General features: G+C 34.6%; 1 protein-coding gene across 1 annotated transcript in view; it reads right to left on the bottom strand.

Annotated features, from left to right (window-relative positions):
- The window catches only part of KANSL1L (KAT8 regulatory NSL complex subunit 1 like), a 145,816-nt gene that overhangs the window by 59,235 nt on the left and 61,362 nt on the right, over positions 1 to 25,219 (bottom strand). The window contains 2 exon segments of the mRNA XM_079925208.1: positions 18,949 to 19,070; positions 23,972 to 24,169. Coding sequence (XP_079781334.1) covers positions 18,949 to 19,070; positions 23,972 to 24,169 — 320 coding nt within the window.

Here is a 25,219-nt window from a genome sequence, read left to right on the forward strand (position 1 = left end):
AAAAAAATGTGTCAGGAAGGGAAATAGCTGAAATGAGTAGCAAAATCTTGACAACTGTTAAAGCTGGGAATAAGTTGATTCACTTTGCTATGCTTTCTATATGTTAAAGCTTTTCATAATAAAGGTTGAGAGAAAAAGAGACCGACTATTGCAGTGTTATTTGCTATTCTTATCTCTGGCTCTTAATTTCAAGTGGGACTTGAAATTACAAAGTATAAAGGCAAAGGGACTAGGAAGCCAATATGATAGCTATATTGTTCTGAGTATTGTGACATAAAATTTGCCAAACATTTCTAGCTAATCTATAGTTTGGGAGTACAGTTCAGATTCTTCAATATAATCTGTGAGCTGTTTTTCTGACATATAAGATACAGTTTGAAATTGAGACTTTCTATTTTACTAATTATTATTTTTCATTTTAAAGGAAAATTTGCAAATAGAAAAAAGTTGAAAAAAATAAAAGCTAAAATATTTTTCAAAATCTCATCATCTAAACACAAATATAGCTTTAATAAAAACTTTAAATTTTATCCTTCAAATCTTTTTTTTTCTATGAAATCATACTGTACAATGATTTTGGCATCCTGATTTTTCCACCTAACATTCCAAAGGAAGTATGTTCCTATATGACTACATCCCTTCTATACACATAATTTTTTATTTTGTGGTACGCGGGCCTCTCACTGTTGTGGCCTCTCCTGTTGCGGAGCACAGGCTCTGGACATGCAGGCTCGGCGGCCATGGCTCACGGGCCTAGCCGCTCTGCGGCATGTGAGATCTTCCCGGACCGGGGCACGAACCCGTGTCCCCTGCATTGGCAGGTGGACTCTCAACCACTGCGCCACCAGGGAAGCCCTACACATAATTTTTTAATAGTTATATGATATGCCTTCCAGTGGTTGCATCACAATTTATTTAAACATTTCCTATAACATTAAGTTTCAGACTTATATTAATAGAGGTTAAAAGGGAAAAGTAAAGTTTTTACAAAAGAAAATAATTCCTACTGGTATTATTTTAAAAACACAGGAGGAGAAGTTTTAGTTCCTTATTGATGTTGTACATCTAGCTAATACAATAGTTAATGACACTCATAGAAACCCAAAATTATTTTGAAAACTTCAGCCTGGAATTTGCTGCTAAAAATGTTTTCTCATAACTGAGAAGTGACTATTGAAAATATTATGAGGGTAAAAGAATTACTTTATATGTTATTAGTTTACCAGCTTAGCGGCAGTTTTTCAATTGTGATGCCCAATTAGAAAGAATCGTTGCATTTCGTGAGATAATTATCATTAGTGGAATTAAGTAGCATGACAATGATTAATTGGAATTTAATTTCATATCATATTCTGGGACTCATTAAAGTAAAAAAAACAACAACAAAAATGTAGCCATTATTTCAAGTAGAAATTCACTTTCCCAGAGATAATACCCCATGGGGTAAATAAGGATGCATTTATAACATTTTATCTTCATTTTAGAGTATGAGATCTAAAAACCAATAACTATCTCTATGATGGTAAAATGTAATGCTTCATTTGTTTGAAGACTCAATCTTTTCAGCTGCTCAGTTCCTGGTGACTCATCTTAAACCCTGCTGCCAAGATTAATAAAGCTAAGAAAACAATTCTGAGTTCTGGGAGATACTTCCATTAAATAAGAGATGGGGGTTGGGAATCAATAAATAAAAAGTGGAAAAAACAGCTGCCCTGAAAAATAATTAACCAAGCGAATTTACTTTAGACATTGAAAGAAAAAGATCATTAGGATATTATAAAAATTACCTTAAATATTTTTTAAAAATTATATCAAGCATTAAGTTCTACATGGTCCACTAAAAATTAACACATAGAATAGGTAACCAAACTTTAAAAATTCAAAATTTAAATTTCTTCCAACCTAACTATATACCAAACTTATGATATAATGTGATATAAAGCTAGAATGAGAATGCTTTATTAGAAGCACTTATGAGTTTACTTAGCTGGTAAGTCCAAATATACAGAATACAGCTGAAATTGCAAAACCCTTTTAAATAACCAAAAAAGATCTTAGTAAGTCCATGTATGAAAGCTCACTCCTGTTACTGTTAAGAGCGAGGCCTTCTCTCTTACTACAGAATGTCTCTTATTATAGTACAGGTACTTCTACCACTCTAGCTTTGGTTATCTGATTTTCTAGTCCAGAGTTAAATTTGATGACAGGAAGCAGAATTTCAGGAGACAGCCATGAGACCAACAACTGAAATACCAATCTGACTATGGGAGAAAAAAAGCAAATAAATACAAAATATTTTTGTTTTGAATGCTGATTACCTGAAAGAAATCTTAAAAGTCATTCCATTCATTCAAAAAATATTTATTCGTGTCCATGTTATGACTCGTTGATCTAGATGCTAGGAATATAGCAGTTAATAAGACAGACCAAAAAAATTCCTACTCTCATGGAGCTTACATTCTCATCCAGGAGGACACAGATAATAAACAAGTAAAAAATAATAACAAAATTGTATCACACTTGTCATCTCATTTGATCCTCACAACAACCCAGGAAGCAAACTATTCTCATTTCAACTGTGATTTAGAAAGTTGCCTAAAATCACAATGCTACCAAGTTGCAGAGTTAGGACTGATCTCAGACCCATCTGATTCCAAAACGATTTTAACAATGCAGTGAGTTTTCTTCATAGCATTTGATCAGGATTTTAAATTTCACATTTATTTGTGTGATTATTCGGTTGATGTCATTTTTACCCAATTAGACTCTACACCATAAGGTCAGAGATCACACCTGGTTTTGTTCAACATCATATCCCAATCCAATCCAAAGCCTGGCACACTGCCATCACTCAGTAGGTATTTGTTGACTATTAAGTGAATTCTTTTATAGATAAACAATTATTAATCTCAATAGCCTCTGAGGATGTGGTCATAGTGATGAGCTTGAGTTATCAAAGAAAAACTGAATTAAGTTCAGTATCATCCAAGAAAGGCAATGTGTAATAAATTTTACTTAAACAATTCTTCCCAATGGCTTATATGAAAGTTTTTAACATTTGAATAGAATTATCATTTCTCCTACTGTCTTGGGTACTTCTTTGCATAATAACTTCTAGATTATCCTTTAAAGTTACTAAGATATGTTGAGTATAGTAATTTTGCTTTATTCACTAAATCTCTAGATTTAAGCTAACATAAAACATCAAAAGCAAAGCACAATGGTGATGTTACAAAAAGATATACATTTTAGGCTGTATTGAGACCTTTTTGTTTTTATTTTTAATTTGTTTGAAAAAATGGAATTCCTTACAAATAAGCATTTAATTGAAGAATATTAGCATTAGAAACTACTTTACAAAATATTTGTATTCCAGTAAATTTAGGATAAAAAAAAAGTGAGATGTAAAGAGATTAACTGACTTGCTCAAGGTCACAAAATGTCAAAACAAAAAGTATATGTAAAAAGGGTATACTTCCAAAATCTCAAGTAACCCAAAAACCACTAAATTAAAACCGACTATAATTAAGAATTAACAAAAGTTAAAACCTTCTAGGGGGGAAGAAGGAGATTAAATGCCCAAGATGGTCTTTTGAGAAGGTATGTTTAGTGTAATGAGAATAAAATCCAACAGTGTGTTTATCTGGGTTTACAGAGTCCCAAACAAATTAGGTAGACCAAAAACAAGTCAGCAACCTTTTATCTTCCCAAGAGATATGAAGGAAAAATAGGTGGTACCTCAGTGACTCCTAGTACCTATGTGACAGGTGTCTTCAGTAATAGCTGGCCTGTAAGGCTCTACATATGCCCTCAAATACTTATCGTAACTCTGGCCACTTTGAAGTACTTCTTTAAAAGAGTAAGAATAGTTGTAAATCAATGACCAGTACCCTGCTAAGGATCTGAAAGAAATATATCCACAATTTTAATATATATTATATACTGTCTCCCAGTAGCTGGTATGTTTACTGCAAGACATACTTAAAACTCTTAGTTGATGACCTGATGAGTGATATACTACATTTTAGTAGATAAAACATGTGCCATTTAAGATGATAGAATTGTAGAAGCTGGGTTACAGTGTAGACTTAATGACTGTCAAATGTTGGTTAAGACTTTACAAAATTTTTAGAAGAGAATATCAATATTTAGATACCATAATGAAACCAATAACTGGATCAGTCTCTACCAGTAACTTTTAAGGTAACATTGAAGTGAGATTTAATTCTCTTTGTTTCACTTTCAACAAATTAAATATCACATTCCTACTTCTACCTTAAAATTTTGGTATTTTATGGTTATAATTTTAACAACGTAGTACTAGAAATTGTATTTTCTATTTATCCTTTTTGAAGTGTACAATTTTTACCTTATTTTAACTTTTTTATTGTAAAATATAAGATACCTATAGTTAAGTACATAAAACATTTATCTTTTGAGAAGGTATGTGTAACTTGTATATATGAAGCAATACCTCACCTACTCCTCCACTGTCCCATAATTACCACTCAGGTCAAGAAAAGGAACATTATCAGCACCTAAGAAACCCCTGCCACATGTGGACCTCTCCATCATACTTAATGTAGAAACATCAAAAGTTAAATCAGTACAGATCTTTCTCAAATTATGATGGGGTTACATCCTGATAAACCCATTGTAAATTGAAAATATTTTAAGTCAAAAATGCATATAATCCCAAACATCATAGCTTAGCCTAGACTACCTTAAACATGCTCAGAATACTGATATTAGCCTACAGTGAGGTAAAATCACCTAACACAAAGACTATTTTATAATAAAATGTTGAATACCTCATGTAACTTATTGAATACTATACTGAAAGTGAAAAATGGAATAGTTGCATGGGTGCAGAAAGTAAGTATATTGGCTGTTTACCCTCATGATTTGTGGCTGTCTGGGAGCTGCAGCTTGTTGCCACTGCCCAGCATCACAAGAGATTATCATGCCACATATCACTAGACCAGGAAAAGATCCAAATTCAAAATTTGACATACAGTTTCTACTGAATACATATCACTTTAGCACCATCATAAAGTTGAAAAACTGTAAGTCTGACCATTGTAAGTCAAGGAACTTCTGTACTTTTACCAGCCTCCTGAGAATAATTTAAATCCATTTACCTTCCTCCTGGCCTATATGCTGTTGTTGCCATGGAATTTTTTTAACCCTACTAGACATATTTTCTACTGTTTGTTCACATATAACCATATAGTTATTACCATATTATTTGTTCTTCATCCCTTCTTGCATCTCTCAAAAGGATCATCACTTTCCACTGCCTGAAACACTCCCTTTATGGTTATCATTAATTAGAGTCTACTGGTGACACACTCTCAGTTTTGCTTTGTCTGAAAACAATTGTGTTTCAAGGCCAGACTTGAAAGATGTTTTCTCTGAGTATAGAATTTCTAGATAGACAGTTATTTTCTTTCAACACGATGAAGATATCATTTCACTGTACTCTGGCTCCTATTATTACTCTTGAGAAGTCAGCTGTCAGCTGAACTCTGGCTTCAATTAAGGTAATGTCTTCCTCCTTTCCTGCCCCGACTGTTGCTTTTAGATATTCCATTTGTTTCTGTTTTTGCTTTTCCCCCCCACACTTCCTCTCTATTTCTAGGGGTATACTTCTTTTTATTTGTCCTGCTCAGGAATCTGTGTTTGACTTCCTGAATGTGATGTCTTTCGTCAGATCAGGTAACTTTTCATCCAATACCTCCTCAACTATTGCTTCTGCTCCAGTCTCTATCTCATCTTCCAGGCCGCTAATTAAGTCTCATATTAGACCTGCTCAATATAGTCTCCATATTTTGTTTTTATTGGCTACACCTGGTGGCATGTGGGATCTTAGTTCCCCAACCAGGAATTGAACCCATGCCCCCTGCAGTGGAAGCATGGAGTCTTAACCACGGGACCACGAGGTAAGTCCATGTTCTCCACATTTTTAAATGACTCTTGTATTTTCCATTGTTTTGTCTCTCTTCCTACATTCTGTAACTTTTCTTCTAATCTATCTTTTACATTATGAATTCTGTCTCCAATTGTGTCCACAGTGCTGCCAAACTCACTTGGTTTTTAATTTCAGCATTTTTCAGAAGTTTTGGACCTTTTTCAAATGTGCTAGTCACTTTTATAGATTCTTCCCTGCAGGTATTTTTAAGCCTCTTTTATTTCTAAAATCAGAATAAGCACTGTTTTTTAAATAATCAGCATTTGATAATTGGAATATCTGAAAACTTTATGATCTGCTTTTGCTGTTATTTTCTCCTTATTCTTACTGTCTTTGCCCTGTGTCCTCATGTTTGATTATATTTGACTGTGTGCTGATCACTGCTCTTGAAAAATTATTCATGAGGATTTCCTGGGCCTAAGAAAGAAGGTGCCTTCCTCTAGAGAGAATCTGCATTTGCCTCTGCCATCATCCATTCTAGAACCATTGTAGTGTCATCCATTCTAGAACCATTTTAAACTAGGCATTCCTTGGATGACTCATTGATACAAATTTGGACTGAAAATCCATGTCAAAGTCCCCATCATGGTCACACTATCTCAAAGTAGGTTTGCTTTTTTAATTTTATCTTCTGCTGTGCTCAGCACCAAGGCAACTCTCCCCATGGTGCCCCAGGAATGGGAAAAGGGAAACAGTTTTTTTTTTTAATTGAAGTATAGTTGATTTACAAGGTTGTGTCAGTTGCTGGTGTACAGCAAAGGATATGAAAAAGAATATGAATATATATTCTTTTCCATATTCTTTTCTATTATGGTTTATTATAGTATATTGAATATAGTTCCCTGGGCTATACAGTAGGACCTTGTTGTTTATCTATTTTATATATAGTAGTTTGTATATACTAATCCCCAATTCCTAATTTAGCTCTTTCCCACCCCTTTCCCCTTTGGTAACCATAAGTTTGTTTTCTGTGTTTGTGAGTCTGTTTCTGTTTTGTAAATAAGTTCATTTGTATCATATTTTAGATCCCACATAAAAGTGATGATATATGGTATTTGTCTTTCTGTCTGACTTACTTCACTTAGTATAATAATCTCTAGGTCCATCCATGTTGCCATAAATAGCATTATTTCATTCTTTAATGGCTGAGTAGCATTCCACTGTATGTATATGTATATGTATATATATATACACATACAACATCCTCTTTATCCATTCGTCTATTTTTTTTAACATCTCTATTGGAGTATAATTGCTTTACAATGGTGTGTTAGTTTCTGCTTTATAACAAAGTGAATCACTTATACATATACATATGTCCCCATATCTCTTCCCTTTTGTGTCTCCCTCCCTCCCACCCTCCCTATCCCACCCCTCTAGGTGGTCACAAAGCACCGAGCTGATCTCCCTGTGCTATGTGGCTGCTTCCCACTAGTTATCTATTTTCATTTGCTAGTGTATATATGTCCATGCAACTCCCTCACTTTGTCCCAGCTTACCCTTCCCCCTCCCCATATCCTCAAGTCCATTCTCTAGTAGGTCTGTGTCTTTATTCCCATCTTGCCCCTAGGTTCTTCATGACCATTTTTTTTTTTTTTTAGATTCCATATATATGTGTTAGCAGATGGTATTTGTTTTTGTCTTTCTGACACTCTTCACTCTGTATGACAGACTCTAGGTCCATCCACCTCACCACAAATAACTCAATTCCATTTCTTTTTATGGCTGAGTAATATTCCATTGTACACACATGCCACAACTTCTTTATCCATTCATCTGTTGGTGGACACTTAGGTTGCTTCCATGTCCTGGTTATTGTAAACATATGCATTCATCTACTGATGGGCATTTAAGTTGCTTCCATGTTTTGGCTTGTATTTGTATTACATGTATTGTAAATAGTGCTGCTATGAACGCTGGGGTGCATGAATTTTTTCAGATTAGAGTTTTTCTCTGGATATATGCCCAGGAGTGGGATTGCTGGATTATATGGCAACTCTATTTTTAGTTTTTTAAGGAAACTCCATACTGTTTTCCATAGTGGCTGCACCAATTTATATTCCCACCAACAGTGTAGGAGGGTTCAGGAAAGGGAATCAGTTTTCTTTCTTATTTACATCTACTGTGAAGGTGTAGCTCCTGGAGGAAGGTGATCTCAGCTAAATATAGGCAGGATTTCATTTTATCGCTCTACTATAGGCAAAGCCATGGGCTTTGATTTATCATCTTCTAACCCCATAAGCTATTAAAACTTCACTTGATTTTCCTGGATTTGGCTTTGATTTTTCTCTTTCCCCAGAAAGCTATCAAAACCTCAACTTAATTTTGACGGAATTTGGCCTCAGACAAAGTAGATTGCTGTGCTTTGTTTACTTTTCTGGGTTCTTGCTTTTGTTAAGATTTTGGCTTAGAAATATCATTAACGACATTCAATAATTTCTCATTTTCTAAGTAAACAATTACAAAAACTCTTATTCAATTCCCCAATTCCCCTTCTGGGTACATATCCAAAAAATAAAAAGCTGGAACTCAAACAAATATTTGTATACCCATGTTCATAGAAGCATTATTCACACTAGCCAAAAGGTGGAGGAAGCAACCCAAATGTTCATACAAGGATCAATGGATAAACAAAATTGGTCCCAATAAAATAGCAACTCAGGGCCTGGGTGCTGTGGGGGAATCTGTTCTTGGGGATTGGATGCCTCTGCCTAGCTGAGTCTAGTGCTAACTTTCCCCCTCCCTCCCTAACAGGTTCTGAGTAGTGCCTGAGACCTGCTCCACAGGGCTTAGGCATGGGACTGGGGATGCAGAAGTGGTCTGCCCTTTTCTGTTTTCACTGAACAGCTTGTTCTAAGGGAGAAGGAAGTGGGAGAGATCTAGATTGGGTGAGGGGGATGGGGGGGTCAGGGAGGCAAGTGTGTTGTGTTACTATGTCAATAAACTGATTTAAAGTTTAAAAAAAAGGTCTATACATAAAACAGAATTTTATTCCTTTAAAAAGGGAATGTTGACACAAGCTACAATATGGATGAACCTTGACAACTTTATGTTAAGTGAAATAAGGCAGTCACAAAAGGATAAATACTGTATGATTTCACTTATATGAGGTACCTAGAGTAGTCGAATTCGTAGAGATATAAAGTAGAATGGTGGTTGCTAAGAACTGGGAAGAAGGAAGAATGTGGAGTTATTATGTAATGGATATAAAGTTTCAATTCAGGAAGATGAAAAAAGTTCTGGAGATGGAGGATGGCAACTACTGACAAAAATGTGAATTACCCAATGCCACTAAACTCAAAAATGGTTAAAATGGTAAATTTTATGGTATGTACATTTTACCTGAATTTTAAAAATTCTCAAATGATGAATTTTCTTACCTTCACGTTTACTTAAATACATACAATGAATACTATTTATATGCTTAATAGGATATCTTCAGAAAGTGCTTTGTGGTTAAGTATCAAGCTTGAATAACATTAGACTAAGCCCTTACTCCTGAAAAGCTTTAAGTTTGAAAGATGTTTCGTTCATATAAAACTATATGTAAAGAAAAAAAATAACAATAATATTGGAAAAAACAGAAAGATACAAGAAATAAAACTAGGCCTCATTTGCCATTTTACTCCCAGAGTCAAAAGGTTCATAAATAAATAAATTTCACACTGCTTCAATACAGATATCCCTAAATCAAAACTTTTTCATATATTACTATAATGTGAAATTATATATCCTATTAATTTTCAAAATCTATGGTAACATTCTTAAATATGAGTAATGTAGAATAATCTGTTAAATTTATAGAATTTCACTACTATGCATTTATTTTATTAAAAATTCAATTAAATAATACTTTAATAGTTTTACAAATATCATGTACTTTTCACAATATAGTTAAGATACTAAAAAAAAAACAAAAAAAAACCCCTTAGAAATCACATACCATCCTTCTTCAGGGGCAGGCTTCTCTGCTACTGAATAAGGAAGGGAATAGAGGAAAACACAGGGAAAGGGCTGTGTTTTACTTGTCAATGTCTATCCAAACCTTTACCAAACTCCTTCAGCCCCTTTCCTACTTTTAATTTAGCTATAGTCACTTTATAAACAACTGCATCTATATCCATTTTAATCTCTTTCACTCCACTTTCAAGGAACAAGTAGATTTCTCCTGTCATAAGGTCCCACCATAATTTTGTGGTATGTATCTCTACATTTCCCATCTCTAGCTCTTTCCCTTCTCTTTATTTTAATAAAGATGCTTACATTTCTTCCATCTTAAAAACAAAAAACACCTTCCTTGACGTTGTACATACATTTTATTACAGCCTTTACAGTGAGCAGCCTTAAAAATATAATCTTGACTCCTCTCTATTTCATCTCCCATTCCCTTAACCCACTCTCATCTCTCTGTCATGCAACTACACATTCTTGCTAAGGTCTCAATTTATAACTGACAAAACCAAGAGATATATTTTAGTACCTCTCTTTGACATTGGACACAACAACCACATATCTTCAAAATTTTCTACTTTTCCTTCAGTGTTATTACTCTCTTATCTGTAATATATTCCAGTTTCTAGGTTCCTGGTTAAATATATTTGTATATTATGGTATATATTATCATAAATAGAATTTTTTACAAAAATTTTAATGAGACCTGGAATATCCCCCAAATCTTTTGTTACACATAACAGTTTGCTTATTACCTGGTACCAAGACTTATTAAACTTAAAGATCAATTATACATTTAAAAAACTCTAACATTCTACATTTTCTCACCCTTCCGAGTTGATGAAAGGTAGCTGTATTACATTTTCTAGCAAATGTTAGAAAATAAATACAATCTTTCCTTCAAGGGAAATATTATATTTTGATAGCAAATGTGAAAATAAGTGCTTTTTGAAAAAAATTCATGTTATGTACAAAGGATTTGGAAAAAATCTTGACTGTTGTCAAAAATAAATACATTAGTGAAATGAATAAAATTAATTAAAACACATATGTCAGCACACTTCAAAAAACTGGAGGATGAATTTTTATTTGCTCTTAAATCTATCAAAGAATTTTAGTAGGTTTTAAAACTGCTATAAACTTCCAAATTAGTTTGTACGAACGACTACTTAACATCAGGAAAGATGGCAGTTACTAGTTGATTTCAACAAGAACCTTTGATTATTAGTAGATAGGACTGAAAAAGTATCATGATTTAGTAAATACAGCCAATGGTACATTTCTTTCATTTGGAATTATTTTTTTAATTTAATTTAATTTTTTTTAATACAGTAGGTTCTTATTAGTCATCAATTTTATACACATCAGTATATACATGTCAATTCCAATCGCCCAATTCATCACACCACCAACCCCACTCTCCCACGGCTTTACCCCCTTGGTGTCCATACATTTGTTCTCTACATCTGTGTCTTAACTTCTGCCCTGAAAACCAGTTCATCTGTACCATTTCTCTAGGTTCCACATACATGTGTTAAGATACGATATTTGTTTATCTCTTTCTGACTTACTTCACTCTGTATAACAGTCTCTAGATCCATCCACGTCTCAACAAATGACCCAATTTCATTCCTTTTTAAGGCTGAGTAATATTCCATTGTATATATCTAACACTTCTTCTTTAGCCATGTGTCTGTCTTTATCCATTCGTCTGATGGGCATTTAGGTTGCTTCCATGACCTGGCTATTGCAAATAGTGCTGCAATGAACACTGGGGTGCATGTGTCTTTTTGAATTATAGTTTTCTCTGGGAATATGCCCAGTAGTGGGATTGCTGGATCATATGGTAATTCTATTTTTGGTTTTTTAAGGAACATCCATACTGTTCTCCATAGTGGCTGTATCAATTTACATTCCTACCAACAGTGCAAGAGGGTTCCCTTTTCTCCACACCCTCTCCAGCATTTGTTGTTTATAGATTTTCTTATGATGCCCATCCTAACTGGTGTGAGGTGATGCCTCATTGAAGTTTTGATTTGCATTGCTCTAATAATTAGTGATGTTGAACAGCTTTTCATGGACTTCTTGTCAATCTGTATGTCTTCTTTGGAGAAATGTCTATTTAGGTCTTCTGCCCATTTTTGTATTGGGTTGCTTGTTTCCTTAATATTGAGCTGCATGAGCTGTTTATATATTTTGGAAATTAATCCTTTGTCCGTTGATTCGTTTGCAAATATTTTCTGCCATTCTGAGGGTTCTCTTTCTGTCTTGTTTATGGTTTCCTTTCCTGTGCAAAAGCTTTGAAGTTTCATTAGGTCCCATTTGCTTATCTTTTTAATTTCCATTACTCTAGGAGGTGGATCAAAGAAGATCTTGCTGTGATTTATGTCAAAGAGTGTTCCTCCTATGTTTTCCTCTAAGAGTTGTATAGTGTTTGGTCTTACATTTAGGTCTCGATTCCATTTTGAGTTTATTTTTGTGTATGGTGTTAGGGAGAGTTCCAATTTCATTCTTTTACATGTAGCTGTCCAGTTTTCCCAGCACCACTTATTGAAGAGACTGTCTTTTCCCCATTATATATCCTTGCCTCCTTTGTCGCAGATTAGTTGACCATAGGTGCATGGGTTTATTCTGGGCTTTCTATCTTGTTCCATTGATCTGTGTTTCTGTTTTTGTGCCAGTACCATACTGTCTTGATTACTGTAGCTTTGTAGTATCGTCTGAAGTCAGGGAGTCTGATTCCTACAGCTCCATATTTTTCCCTAAAGGCTGCTTTGGCTATTCGGGGTCTTTTGTGTCTCCATACAAATTTTAAGTATTTTTGTTCTAGTTCTGTAAAAAATGTCATTGGTAATTTGATAGGGATTGCATTGAATCTGTAGATTGCTTTGGGTAGTAGAGTCATTTTCACAATATTGATTCTTCCAATCAAAGAACATGGTATATCTCTTCATCTGTTGGTATCATCTTTAATTTCTTTCATCAGGGTCTTATAGTTTTCTGCATACAGGTCTTTTGTCTCCCTAGGTAGGTTTATTCCTAGGTATTTTATTCTTTTTGTTGCAGTAGAAAATGGGAGTGTTTCCTTAATTTACCTTTAAGATTTTTCTTCATAAGTGTAAAGGAATGCAAGAGATTTCTGTGCATTAATTTTGTACCCTGCAACTTTACCAAATTCGCTGATTAGCTCTAGTAGTTTTCTGGTGGCATTTTTAGGATTCTCTATGTATAGTATCATGTCATCTGCAAACAGTGACAGTTTTACTTCTCCTTTTCCAATTTGGATTCCTTCTTTTTCTTTTTCTTCTCTGATTGCCGTGGCTAGGACTTCCAAAACTATGCTGAATAATAGTGGTGAGAGTGGACATTCTTGTTTGTTCCTGATCTTAGAGGAAATGCTTTTAGTTTTTCACCATTGAGAATGATGTTTGCTGTGGGTTTGTCATATATGGCCTTTATTATGTTGAGGTTCTATGCCCACTTTCTAGAGAGTTTTGATCATAAATGGGTGTTGCATTTTGTCAAAAGCTTTTCCTGCATCTATTGAGATGATCATATGCTTTTTATTCTTCAATTTGTTAATATGATGTATCACATTGATTGATTTGGGTATATTGAAGAATCCTTGCATCCCTGGGATAAAACCCACTTGAACATGGTGTATGATCCTTTCAATGTGTTGTTGGATTCTGTTTGCTAGTATTTTGTTGAGGATTTTTGCATCTATATTCATCAGTGATATTGGTGTGTAATTTTCTTTCTTTGTTGTATCTTTGTCTGGTTTTGGTATCAGGGTGATGGTGGCCTCATAGAATGAGTTTGGGAGTTTTCCTTCCTCTACAATTTTTTGGAAGAGTTTGAGAAGGATGGGTCTTAGCTCTTCTCTAAATGTTTGACAGAATTCACCTATGAAGCCATCTGGTCCTGGACTTTTGTTTGTTGGAAGATTTTTAATCACAGTTTCAATTTCATTACTTGTGATTGGTCTGTTCATATTTTCTATTTCTTCCTGATTCAGTCTTGGAAGGTTATATCTTTCTAAGAATTTGCCCATTTCTTCCAGGTTGTCCATTTTATTGGCATAGAGTTGCTTGTAGTAGTCTCTTACGATGCTTTGTATTTCTGTGGTGCCTGTTGTAACTTCTCCTTTTTCATTTCTAATTTTACTGATTTGAGTCCTCTCCCTCTTTTTCTTGATGAGTCTGGCTAATGGTTTATCAATTTTGTTTATCTTCTCAAAGAACCAGCTTTTAGTTTTGTTGATCTTTGCTATTGTTGTCTTTGTTTCTATTTCATTTATTTCTGCTCTGATCTTTGCGATTTCTTTCCTCCTGCTAACTTTGGGTTTTGTTTGTTCTTCTTTCTCTAGTTCCTTTAGGTGTAAGGTTAGATTGTTTATTTGAGATTTTTCTCGTTTCTTGAGGTAGGCTTGTATAGCTACAAACTTCCCTCTTAGAGCTGCTTTTGCTGCATCCCATAGGTTTTGGATCGTCGTGTTTTCATTGTCATTTGTCTCTAGGTATTTTTTGATTTCCTCTTTGATTTCTTCAGTGATCTTTTGGTTATTTAGTAACGTATTGTTTAGCCTCCACGTGTTTGTGTTTTTTACGTTTTTCCCCCTGTAACTGATTTCTAATCTCATAGCATTTTGGTCAGAAAAGATGCTTGATATGATTCTAATTTTCTTAAATTTACTGAGGCTTGATTTGTGACCCAAGATGTGATCTATCGTGGAGATCACATTGTATCATTGTATCATTGTATCATTGTATCACATTCGTGGAGAATGTTCCGTGCGCACTTGAGAAGAAAGTGTAATCCTGCTGTTTTTGGATGGAATGTCCTATAAATATCAACTAAATCTATCTGGTCTATTGTGTCATTTAAAGCTTCTGTTTCCTTATTTATTTTCATTTTGGATGATCTGTCCATTGGTGTAAGTGAGGTGTTAAAGTCCCCCACTATTATTGTGTTACCTTCGATTTCCTCTTTTAGAGCTGTTAGTAGTTGCCTTATTTATCAACGTGCTTCTATGTTGGGTGCATATATATTTATAATTGTTATATCGTCTTCTTGGATTGATCCTTTCATCATTATGTAGTGTCCTTCCTTGTCTCTTGTAATATTCTTTATTTTAAAGTCTATTTTATCAGATATGAGTATTGCTACTCCAGCTTTCTTTTGATTTCCACTTGCATGGAATATCTTTTTCCATCCCCTCACTTTCAGTCTGTATGTGTCTGCAGGTCTGAAGTGGATATCCTGTAGACAGCATGTATATGGGTCTTGTTTTTGTATCCATTCAGCAAGCCTGTGTCTTTTGGTTGGAGCATTTAACCCATTCACGTTTAAGGTAATTATATGTATGTTCCTATGACCATTTCCTTAATGTTTTGGGTTTGTTTTTGTAGGTCCTTTTCTTCTCTTGTGTTTTGCACTTAGAGAAGTTCTTTTAGCATTCGTTGTAGAACGGGTTTGGTGGTTTGGTGGTGCTGAATTCTCTTAGCTTTTTCTTGTCTGTAAAGCTTTTGATTTCTCCATCGAATCTGAATGAGATCCTTGCCGGGTAGAGTAATCTTGGTTCTAGCTTCTTCTCTTTCATCACTTTAAATATATCATGCAACTCCCTACTGTGTTGTAAAGTTTCTGCTGAGAAATCAGCTGTTAACCTTATGGGAGTTCCCTTGTATGGTATTTCTCGTTTTTCCCTTGCTGCTTTCAATAATTTTTCTTTGTCTTTGATTTTTGCCAATTTGATTACTATGTGTCTCTGCCTGTTTCTCCTTGGGTTTATCCTGTATGGGACTCGCTGCACTTCCTGTACTTGGGTGGGTATTTCCTTTCCCATGTTAGGGAAGTTTTCAACTATAATCTCTTCAAATATTTTCTTGGGTCCTTCCTCTCTCTTCTCCTTCTGGGACCCCTATAATGCAAATGTTGTTGCGTTTAATGTTTTCCCAGAGGTCTCTTAGGCTGTCTTCATTTCTTTTCATTCCTTTTTCTTTATTCTGTTCCACAGCAGTGAATTCCACCATTCTGTCTTCCAGGTCACTTATCCGTTCTTCTGCCTCAGTTATTCTGCTACTGATTCCTTCTAGCATAGTTTTCATTTCAGTTATTGTATTGTTCATCTCTTTGTTTGTTCTTTAATTCTTCTAGGTGTTTGCTAAACATTTCTTGCATCTTCTCGATCTTTGCCTCCATTGGTTTTCCAAGGTCCTATATCATCTTCACTATCATTATTCTGAATTCTTTTTCTGGGAGGTTGTTTATCTCCACTTCATTTAGTTGTTTTTCTGGGGTTTTATCTTGTTCCTTCATCTGGTACATAGCCCTCTGCCTTTTCATCTTGTCTATCTTTCTGTGAATGTGGTTTTTGATCCACAGGCTGCAGGATTGTAGTTCTTCTTGCTTCTGCTGTCTGCCCTCTGGTGGATGAGGCTATCTAAGAGGCTTGTGTAGGTTTCCTGATGGGAGGGACTGGTGGTGGGTAAAGCTGGCTGTTGCTCTGGTGGGCAGAGCACAGTAAAACTTTAATCCGCTTGAGTGCTGATGGGTGGGGCTGGGTTTCCTCCCTGTTGGTTGTTTGGCCTGAGGCAACCCAACACTGGAGCCTATCTGGGCTCTTTGGTGGGGTAATGGCAGACTCTGGGAGGGCTCATGCCAAGGAGTACTTCCCAGATCTTCTGCTGCCAGTGTCGTCGTCCCCACGGTGAGCCACAGCCACCCCCCACCTCTGCAGGAGACCCTTCAACACTAGCAGGTAGGTCTGGTTGTCTCCCCTGGGGTCACTGCTCCTTCCTCTGGGTCCTGATGCGCACACTACTTTTTGTGTGCCCTCCAAGAGTGGGGTCTCTGTTTCCCCCAGTCCTGTTGAAGTCCTGCAATCAAATCCCACTAGGCTTCGAAGTCTGATTCTCTAGGAATTCCTCCTCCCGTTGCTGGAACCCCTGGTTGGGAAGCCTGACGTGGGGTTCAGAACCTTCACTCCAGTGGGTGCACTTTTGTGGTATAAGTGTTCTCCAGTCTGTGAGTCACCCACCCACCAGTTATGGGATTTGATTTTACTGTGATTGTTCCCCTCCTACCGTCTCATTGTGGCTTCTCCTTTGTGTTTGGATGTGGGGTATCTTTTTTGGTGAGTGCCAGTGTCTTCCTGTCAATGACTGTCCAGCAGCTAGTTGTGATTCTGGTGTTCTCACAAGAGGGAGTGAGAGCACGTCCTTCTACTCCACCATCTTGGTTCTGGTCTCTCATTTGGATTTATATATCTTTATGAGGTATGTTTTTCAACTATGACAGTTATTTAAACCAAATATTCAAACAACTGCACACATTTCTATTATTATTATATGTTAGTTTAAACAATGACATGGTTCATCTACTAGACTGTAAGCTATTTAAAAGTGGAGATTTTGTCTTCATCATTGTATTCCTAGGACTTTGACTATATGGCATACAGCAAACAGTTATGCAATAAATACTTTGTGAATAAATGACCAAAAATATAGGTAAGTACATTAAAATGAAAATTAGTACACACACACACACACTCACACACACACACACTCACACACACACACATGTATATGTATAATAGTGTAATGCCTAGTTAGGTAAATAAAATATTACCTAAAATTGACTTAGCCCAAAATCACAATCTGATGGTGTTTAATGGCTCAACTTGTAATTATGACTTTCTTAATGAGGAAATGTTCTCATAAATGAAGATATTATAGTTATCCTGTATAACATATGAGAATCTTTCCTTTCAAAGTGAATCATCAGTGTTATAAGGAATGAATATAAAGTTAACAAAAATAAAGCAAAACCAGTAGAATAATTGTTTCCATAATAGAACAATGTAAACGTGACCCAGTACAAACAAAACTGTAAAAGTATTAAAAATTAGACTTTCAAAATAATAAATTAGAAATAAAAATAACAGCATTTTTATTTTAAGACTTAGTTTATATCCACTAGTCTCATTAAGAAGCTGATAGCTACTCACATAATTTTTACCATGGTATGAATCTTCCTTTCTTGTTTTATTTTTTAATTTAATAATAAATCATATAATTATTAACATAAATATTTCTGATACTAAATTACACTTAGTCCTTTTATGGTACTTAAAGCAAAGAAGCCCTCACTGCAATTTTATTTGAAAAAAAAATTAGATGCACACACAAAGTAATATTCTAGTAGCTTTTTAAATTCTAACTGCATCTTTAAAAGGATAGATTCAAAGAGAAATGTAAGCAAAATAAAGAAAAATGTTGTTCCCAAAAGAGGATTCATAATATCTATATTTTTTGCTAACATGATATAATAAATTGCTAAGGATTATAGGAATTATTATATTAATTACATTTAGTAAAAAATTTACCTTATAAAAGCTGAGATACAAAATGACTCATTTTAGGGGAACTTTCCTAGCGGTCCAGTGAGTGAGACTCCCTGCTCCTAATGTAGGGGGTGCGGGTTCGATCCCTGGTCAGGGAACTAAGATTCCACATGCTGTGCAGCGCGGCCAAAATAAAAACAAAACAAAACAAAAAATACCCACCAAAATGACTCATTTACAACATGAGTAAAACTTAAGCTGAATTTTATGGATGATATCTACCAATCAATCTTCCATGCCCAAACTATATGTAGGGTCTTTCACTCTTAAAATGTATTGCAAGGGCAGTATGGAGCTGAAGACTATAAAATGTATAAAATGGAAGGTATATTAAATATGGCAGTATTTCTGTAGCAAATGGTATCACTGTTTTTCATTTTTAGAAACATTATAAAAATTTAGAAACTTCCTGGAAAGCTTTATCCCTCATTCTCAGGTTTATAGTTCCCTTAGTTATAAAAGTTTGATGTTATCTAAAAATGTATCCATGATTTATTGATTGTACTCTAATAATGCTTAAGAAGAAAAAAGAAGCTATAATACTCAAAAGATCAAAACAAAATAAAAACAAAATAAGCAAAGCCAAATTTCGAAGCAAAACTATCCCACTGACACCTACCTCCTGGAAATGCCATTAGCCAGACATTTACGGCTACAGGATTTAGAGGAGAGGGGTGATGACATTGGGGACAAGTTGAGAGGGGCAATCAAACTGCTGATGATCTCAGTCAACTGTGCGCTCTGCAAGAAAACAGTAAATCTTTTACTACTGCTAAGCAAGGAATATGGCTAAATCTCAGACCTTTAGTGCCTATTAAAGTTTAACTTCTCATGAAACAAGTAAATGTTTATGTTTTAGTAAATATTTTACTCTACAAAGACAATTTACACCATTACTGATTTTTCCATTATTATAAATAAATCTACATTTTAAAGTACCTTTTTTTCATATCATTTTTTGCTTCAGTTCTTTTGTCTACTCATCCTATCCTCTATAACATTTAAGCTCAGCTGATAGAATCTACATAAATATTTTCTTTGATGCAGCCAAATTAATAATAACAAACTCATAGCTATAATTTATTAAGTGCTCACTATGTGCCAGGTACTATACTAAGCACTAAACATAGACTATTTCTAATCTTTACAACCAACTTGCAAAGTAGATAATATTAGAACTACTGATACTACTACTATTAAAATCAATTACAGATGAGGAAGCTGAAGCAAAGACAGATTAAGCAGCTCGATCATGGATTATAAAATTGGTAAGAAATGGAGCTAGGATTCAAACTTAGGCTTGAATCCTATACCATACTGCTTCTCAGTATTTTTCCTAATTTGAATATACCAGTTTTTTCAGGTACCCCAAATTTTCATTGACCCTTATCCCAAACTTATATGTAAGATATTTGTAATAAACAATAAATATTATATTATTCTCAAAACAGTCACATACAACAATTATAATAAGCATAAACCACATCAATGGAAAAGAGTACACTTCTACAAAAGGATAACAACATTTTTCATTACACATGTAATCCATCGTAGTTCATTGTAGAAAAAAGGGAAAGTATGAAGAGGTTTCAAAAATGAAAAGAAAATAACCTGTAATCATATTTCACAGAGAAAACCATTGCTAATATCTTGGTATATATCCATACCCCAAGAAGAAACTTTTTATTTTGAATATATGTGAGCATGAGTGTATGCACACATGCACACACACATCCTTTTAAGTAAATTATGCTGCATCAATTTTCTAAAATCTGGTTTTCTTACTTAGTATAGTGTGACTATATTTTAAAAATATATAGACATATTTCACTGTTTTATTAACTGAAGGATATTCTATTCTAAAATACGAGGGCATATGGAATAATTATTTTGCAACTCTATTTGTATGAAACAAATAACATGCTATTAGAAATGAGACTAGAGAATATGATAGAGCTAAATATAATATTTGAACTCTTCAAAAAGTCTTCCATGAAGAAGACCCTGAAATGTTTTCACCACTTATTTTCTTGAAAAATAATACATATCTAATGACTTTATTTTTTAAATTATTATACATTTTTAGATTAAAGTTAGTTTTCAAAATCACCAATACACTCTTTATCAATCTATCAAGTATTCATTAATTTGGTCATACAAAGAAATTTATAGAGTACACTCTTCTCATTGTTCCACCTCCAAAAATATCTAAAAATCTTCTTAGCCGTTGGAGGTCGCTAATCAGTATGTGTGAATAATTGGTCCAGAGTGACAGCGTCACAACCAACCTCCAGCTTTACCCTAACAACCACCCCACTCCTGCCCAAGAAAACCTCATATACTTGAGTCCATATTTGGGATAGAAAATTCACGGTAAAAATGAATATAAAAGTAAAATTAGGAGAGGCATAATTTGAACTCTGAAAAAAAAATCAACTTTAAAAGTCAAAACATTTACTAGCTATTTATAATGAGGTTTCTAATGTAAATATACCTGTGTGAAATTTATTTTAAATTATCTGAAGTTCTAAAATAATGTCGCCTTTCAATTTATGAACAAAATATATTATCTAATAATGGAAGTATGCATTAATACTATGAATCAATGTTATTTTTTAAAACACATATCAGTCTACAACCCAATAGTGCCTTTATATCTTAACTGCCAACTCTTTAGTTGTTTTTGAGGAACATAAATAAGTTTGGTAAGCAAAACATTCCTCTAACAGTAAATTTAATCAAGTCAAAGGATTACCTGATCTATACTCAAGTTCCACTACGGCAGGCAAACAGTTATATACCAATAGATTATATTTTAAAAAAATATGTGTAATATCAGGCTTGCCACCCCTTCTTCCATTTACTCACCCCTAGACTGTCTTCTTTAATGAGTATTTGAAAACAACTTAATTTTTAATTGGCCTATAAAAACATTATTAGCATGTGTTTCAAGAGCACATTACCTGTTCACAGGTAATTTATAAATGACCTCTACAAGTGATTGGTGCTGCCCTTTTCTGCATCCTTTTCCTCTCCATGTCTAGAGCCATTAGTATTCTCACAACTCCTGGTTCCTTTCCCTCCCAAAGCCTCTGACACTCCTGTCAGCAATGGGACTTAAAATGAACATGATACCCAAGGCCACCTTCATAGGTGAGCAACCTGTGCAGTAACATGGGGCTGCACTCAGAAGGATCCCATGTTTGGTTAATGTTCTGCTGTCACTGGCTTAAAACTTAAAACTTTTTAACAAAGGGCTGTATAATTTCATTTTGCCCTGGGCCCGGCAAACTAGCCAGTTCTGATGTGAACTCAGGTCCAACCAAACAAACTGGTGCTACCAAGGAGAAAGAAAAAATACAAGAGGGACTTCCCTGGCGGTCCAGTGGTAAAGAATCTGCCTTACAATGCAGGGGAAGCGGGTTCGATCCCTGGTGGGGGAACTAAGATCCCACATGTTGGGGGGTAACTAAGCCCGCGTGCTACAACTACTGAGCTCGCATACCTCAACGAGAGAGCCCACCTGCCACAAGCTACAGAGCCCATGCACTCTGGAGCCCACGGGCCACAACTACAGAGCCCATGCACCCTGGAGCCCATGCCCTGCAACTACAGAAAAAAAAAAAACCCGCATGCCACAACTAGAGAGAAGCCCGAGCACCGCAAGGAAGAGACTGCGTGCCACATCCAAAGATCCTGCGTGCCTCAACGAAGACCCTGCAAGCCGCAGCTAAGACCCGACACAGCCAAAAAAATAAATTAAATACATAAATAAAATAAATAAATATTAAACAAAAAGAAGGAAAAAAATACAAGAAAACTCTTTCCAAAGGATAAGTAGTGACCTACAGGTAAAAAGAGTCAAAGGTCTACTGATCAAGTGCTCACGTTATTCGTGTGAAATAACTAGGATCAAACTGAAAAGGTACTGATCCTAAGGGATGAGGGGAGGGAAAAAAAAGAGGGAAGAGGAATATAATCAGTATTGATTTAAAACACCACTTATATGGTAAAGTGCATTACAGTTTAACACCAGATAATTACAAAATAACTTTCTGAATTATAAAATATTCATAATAGTATTTTGACAATGCATTGGAAATTGGAAAATTAAGAAAAACTCTAGGCAATTGCAAACTTAACAAATATGGGGTGGGAGAAGTTACTCCACATTCTGACTTACCAGGATTAAGACAGTAGTAATCTGGTACTATATTATTTCACAATGTATGTCAGAAAAAAAAAAACAACTACAACAACAACAACAGAAAAATTAAATGTGGGCAGGGATGAGAATACATATTACCCATTGGAATAATGTAATCATGCAGCTGTGGTCCCAACTGAGTATATTCTGGCAGATTCAATCTGGTTGCAAGTTAACAAACTCTTAGAAAGCCAGGTTTGTTTAAGAGCCACCAAAGTCTACATTAAAATAAATGGCTAATATTTTTTCTATTTCCTTAGTTTTTTGATTAGTCTGCTTACCAAATAAAATATTTGATTTATATTACATTCAGTATTTTAAATGTATCTACGTTTTTGCACATTTACTATTTTGTAGATATTAGTATCAACAATCAGCTTTCAAAAAAGTCTTAGTGCTATTTTTTTACTAAGTTCACATTGGGTTAATAAATTTACTGTGATTTGCAGTGATGTGTTTTCCTATTCAAGTACAAGTTATGACTCAATTATTCTTATTTTATGTAATGCAGTTGATATTTATTTTTTTATAAAATACCTTCATATTTCTTGTCTATTTCTATACATTTGATATTTTGGCTATTATATATGTAAACTCTTCTTCATTTAAGTTTTATAAATAACATGAAATAAATTTTAAATATTAATCTTGCAAAAAATGTTTTGATTTCAAAGGATAAATATAGGACAGAATAATTAAACTTCTGGAATCATCCGTAAGAGGATTTAAATACCAGGAAAAGCTTTGGAGTCAAAGTAATTTATTAGGAGTTTATTAGACTCTCTATTTCCATGATCATTTTTTAATGAAAGAATCTATATTCTAATGTTATCTTTCACTAAAACTTTCTATCAATAGATTAATCAAACACCCCATTCAGACCTATTAAGTGGTACCACTGTTCTTTCCCCATGAGAAAAGTCCAATGATAAGCTATTTTGTTAGAAAACAAGATTTTCCAACCTTAGTATAAATGAGTTATCACCCTATAGCTATGTACCAACACTTTACATATTATATTTATTTATTTAATTTATTTTAATATTTTAAAAATTTATTTATTATTTGGTTGTGTAGGGTCTTAGCTGCAGCTGGCGGGCTCCTTAGTTGTGGCACGTGGGCTCCCCAGTTGTGGCATGCATGTGGGATCTAGTTCCCTGACCAGGGATCAAACCCAGGCCCCCAACATTGGCAGCATGGAGTCTCAACCACTGCGTCACTGGGGAAGTCCCACATATTATATTTAAATAACTTTAATTATATCAATATTATAATAGAGACTATATATACTAAATATTTTAATTGTATTTAATGTCAAACGGCCAACTTTAATAACCAATATCTTAAGCAGAGACACACGTTTATTTGAAGAGCTTATAAAATCAATTGAAAGTCATTTTGATGCCACTCACACTTTACTCTTACTTCACATTACCTGTTTTTCTATATTGCGAAGAAGTAGTGTTGGGCTACTTGGTGACATTTCAAAATCTTGCTCTGGTAAAGGATCTTGACTCTCCTGAGGAATCTGGGGATTCCCTGTAGTGTTTAATGAAACAGCTTGGTCTGCGAATTGGATTTGCTTTTTCAAAATGTCTTTTGGAAGTCGACATTCTTCTAGGATCACTATCCCCTAGACAAATAGCAATTAAAGAGTTGCAATGAAAACAAATTGACTGCTAGATCAACTTTAACATTACAATGCTCTCGAACCATGCTTTTTATTATTCCTTGGAAATCAGAAAATAGACATTTGGAAGTACAGTTTAACTGTAAAAAAGTCACTGATTTAAAACATGTGAGGCTAAAATAACGTATATTTGATGGGTTAGGCTTGCAAAATATTGTCATAAATTACATACAAGAAGTTATTTTTTCTTATTGGTTTTAGTTATTAGCATTAAAAGCATGATACATTTAGAATAAAGTAAAAGGCTTATATGCAGAATATGAACATTCCTGACTAAAATTTAGAACATTTTCAGATATAACCTTCTGATATTTTGGTCACTAGCATTTCCACTTGAGTTCTGTATTTAAGCACTCCTAATTTCATAAATCAAAATATCAAAGTTACAAACATCCAAACAATAATCTAACTTTATATTAACTCCTTTCAGAGCACTCTAAAGAACTCCAGCCCTGTTGCTGCCAGCCAGGGTTGGCAGGACTGCACCACTGAGAAAAAGTACTCTCTAGGCCAAAGTTCTCATTGCTTACAGAGCAGACAAGTTATTAATAAAGACACAGGTTTTCAACCTTGATGGAGTATTTTCTGGAATGTAAGTAACTGGAGAAATGAATAGGGATCTAGCTGCCTCTGTACTCCCTGCCTAACATTCATACATACACATTCCTCAACTGGCTTGCTGAACTTTCCCCACATTCCCTAGCTTCTTCACTCCAACTGTCCTCACCCTTAATCCCTCAGAAGTAATGAAGACAGGAGAGAAAGGGGGAAAAGGATTACACAGATATGATCTTAATGGTTTCACAGTTCTCGTCATAAAATTTCTTCCCTTCCTACCCCTTTTACTACACTTCCCCCTGCAAAGAATAATACATATTATTATTAAATATATGTGTGTATATATATATATATATATATACACATACATACATACATACATACTTTTTGGGGGGCAAAATGTCAATAAGTTCCTACAGGCTAGTTGGAAAGGTA

This window comes from Stenella coeruleoalba, assembly GCF_951394435.1.
Source record: "Stenella coeruleoalba genome assembly, chromosome: 6".
In the NCBI taxonomy this organism is placed as follows: domain Eukaryota; kingdom Metazoa; phylum Chordata; class Mammalia; order Artiodactyla; family Delphinidae; genus Stenella; species Stenella coeruleoalba.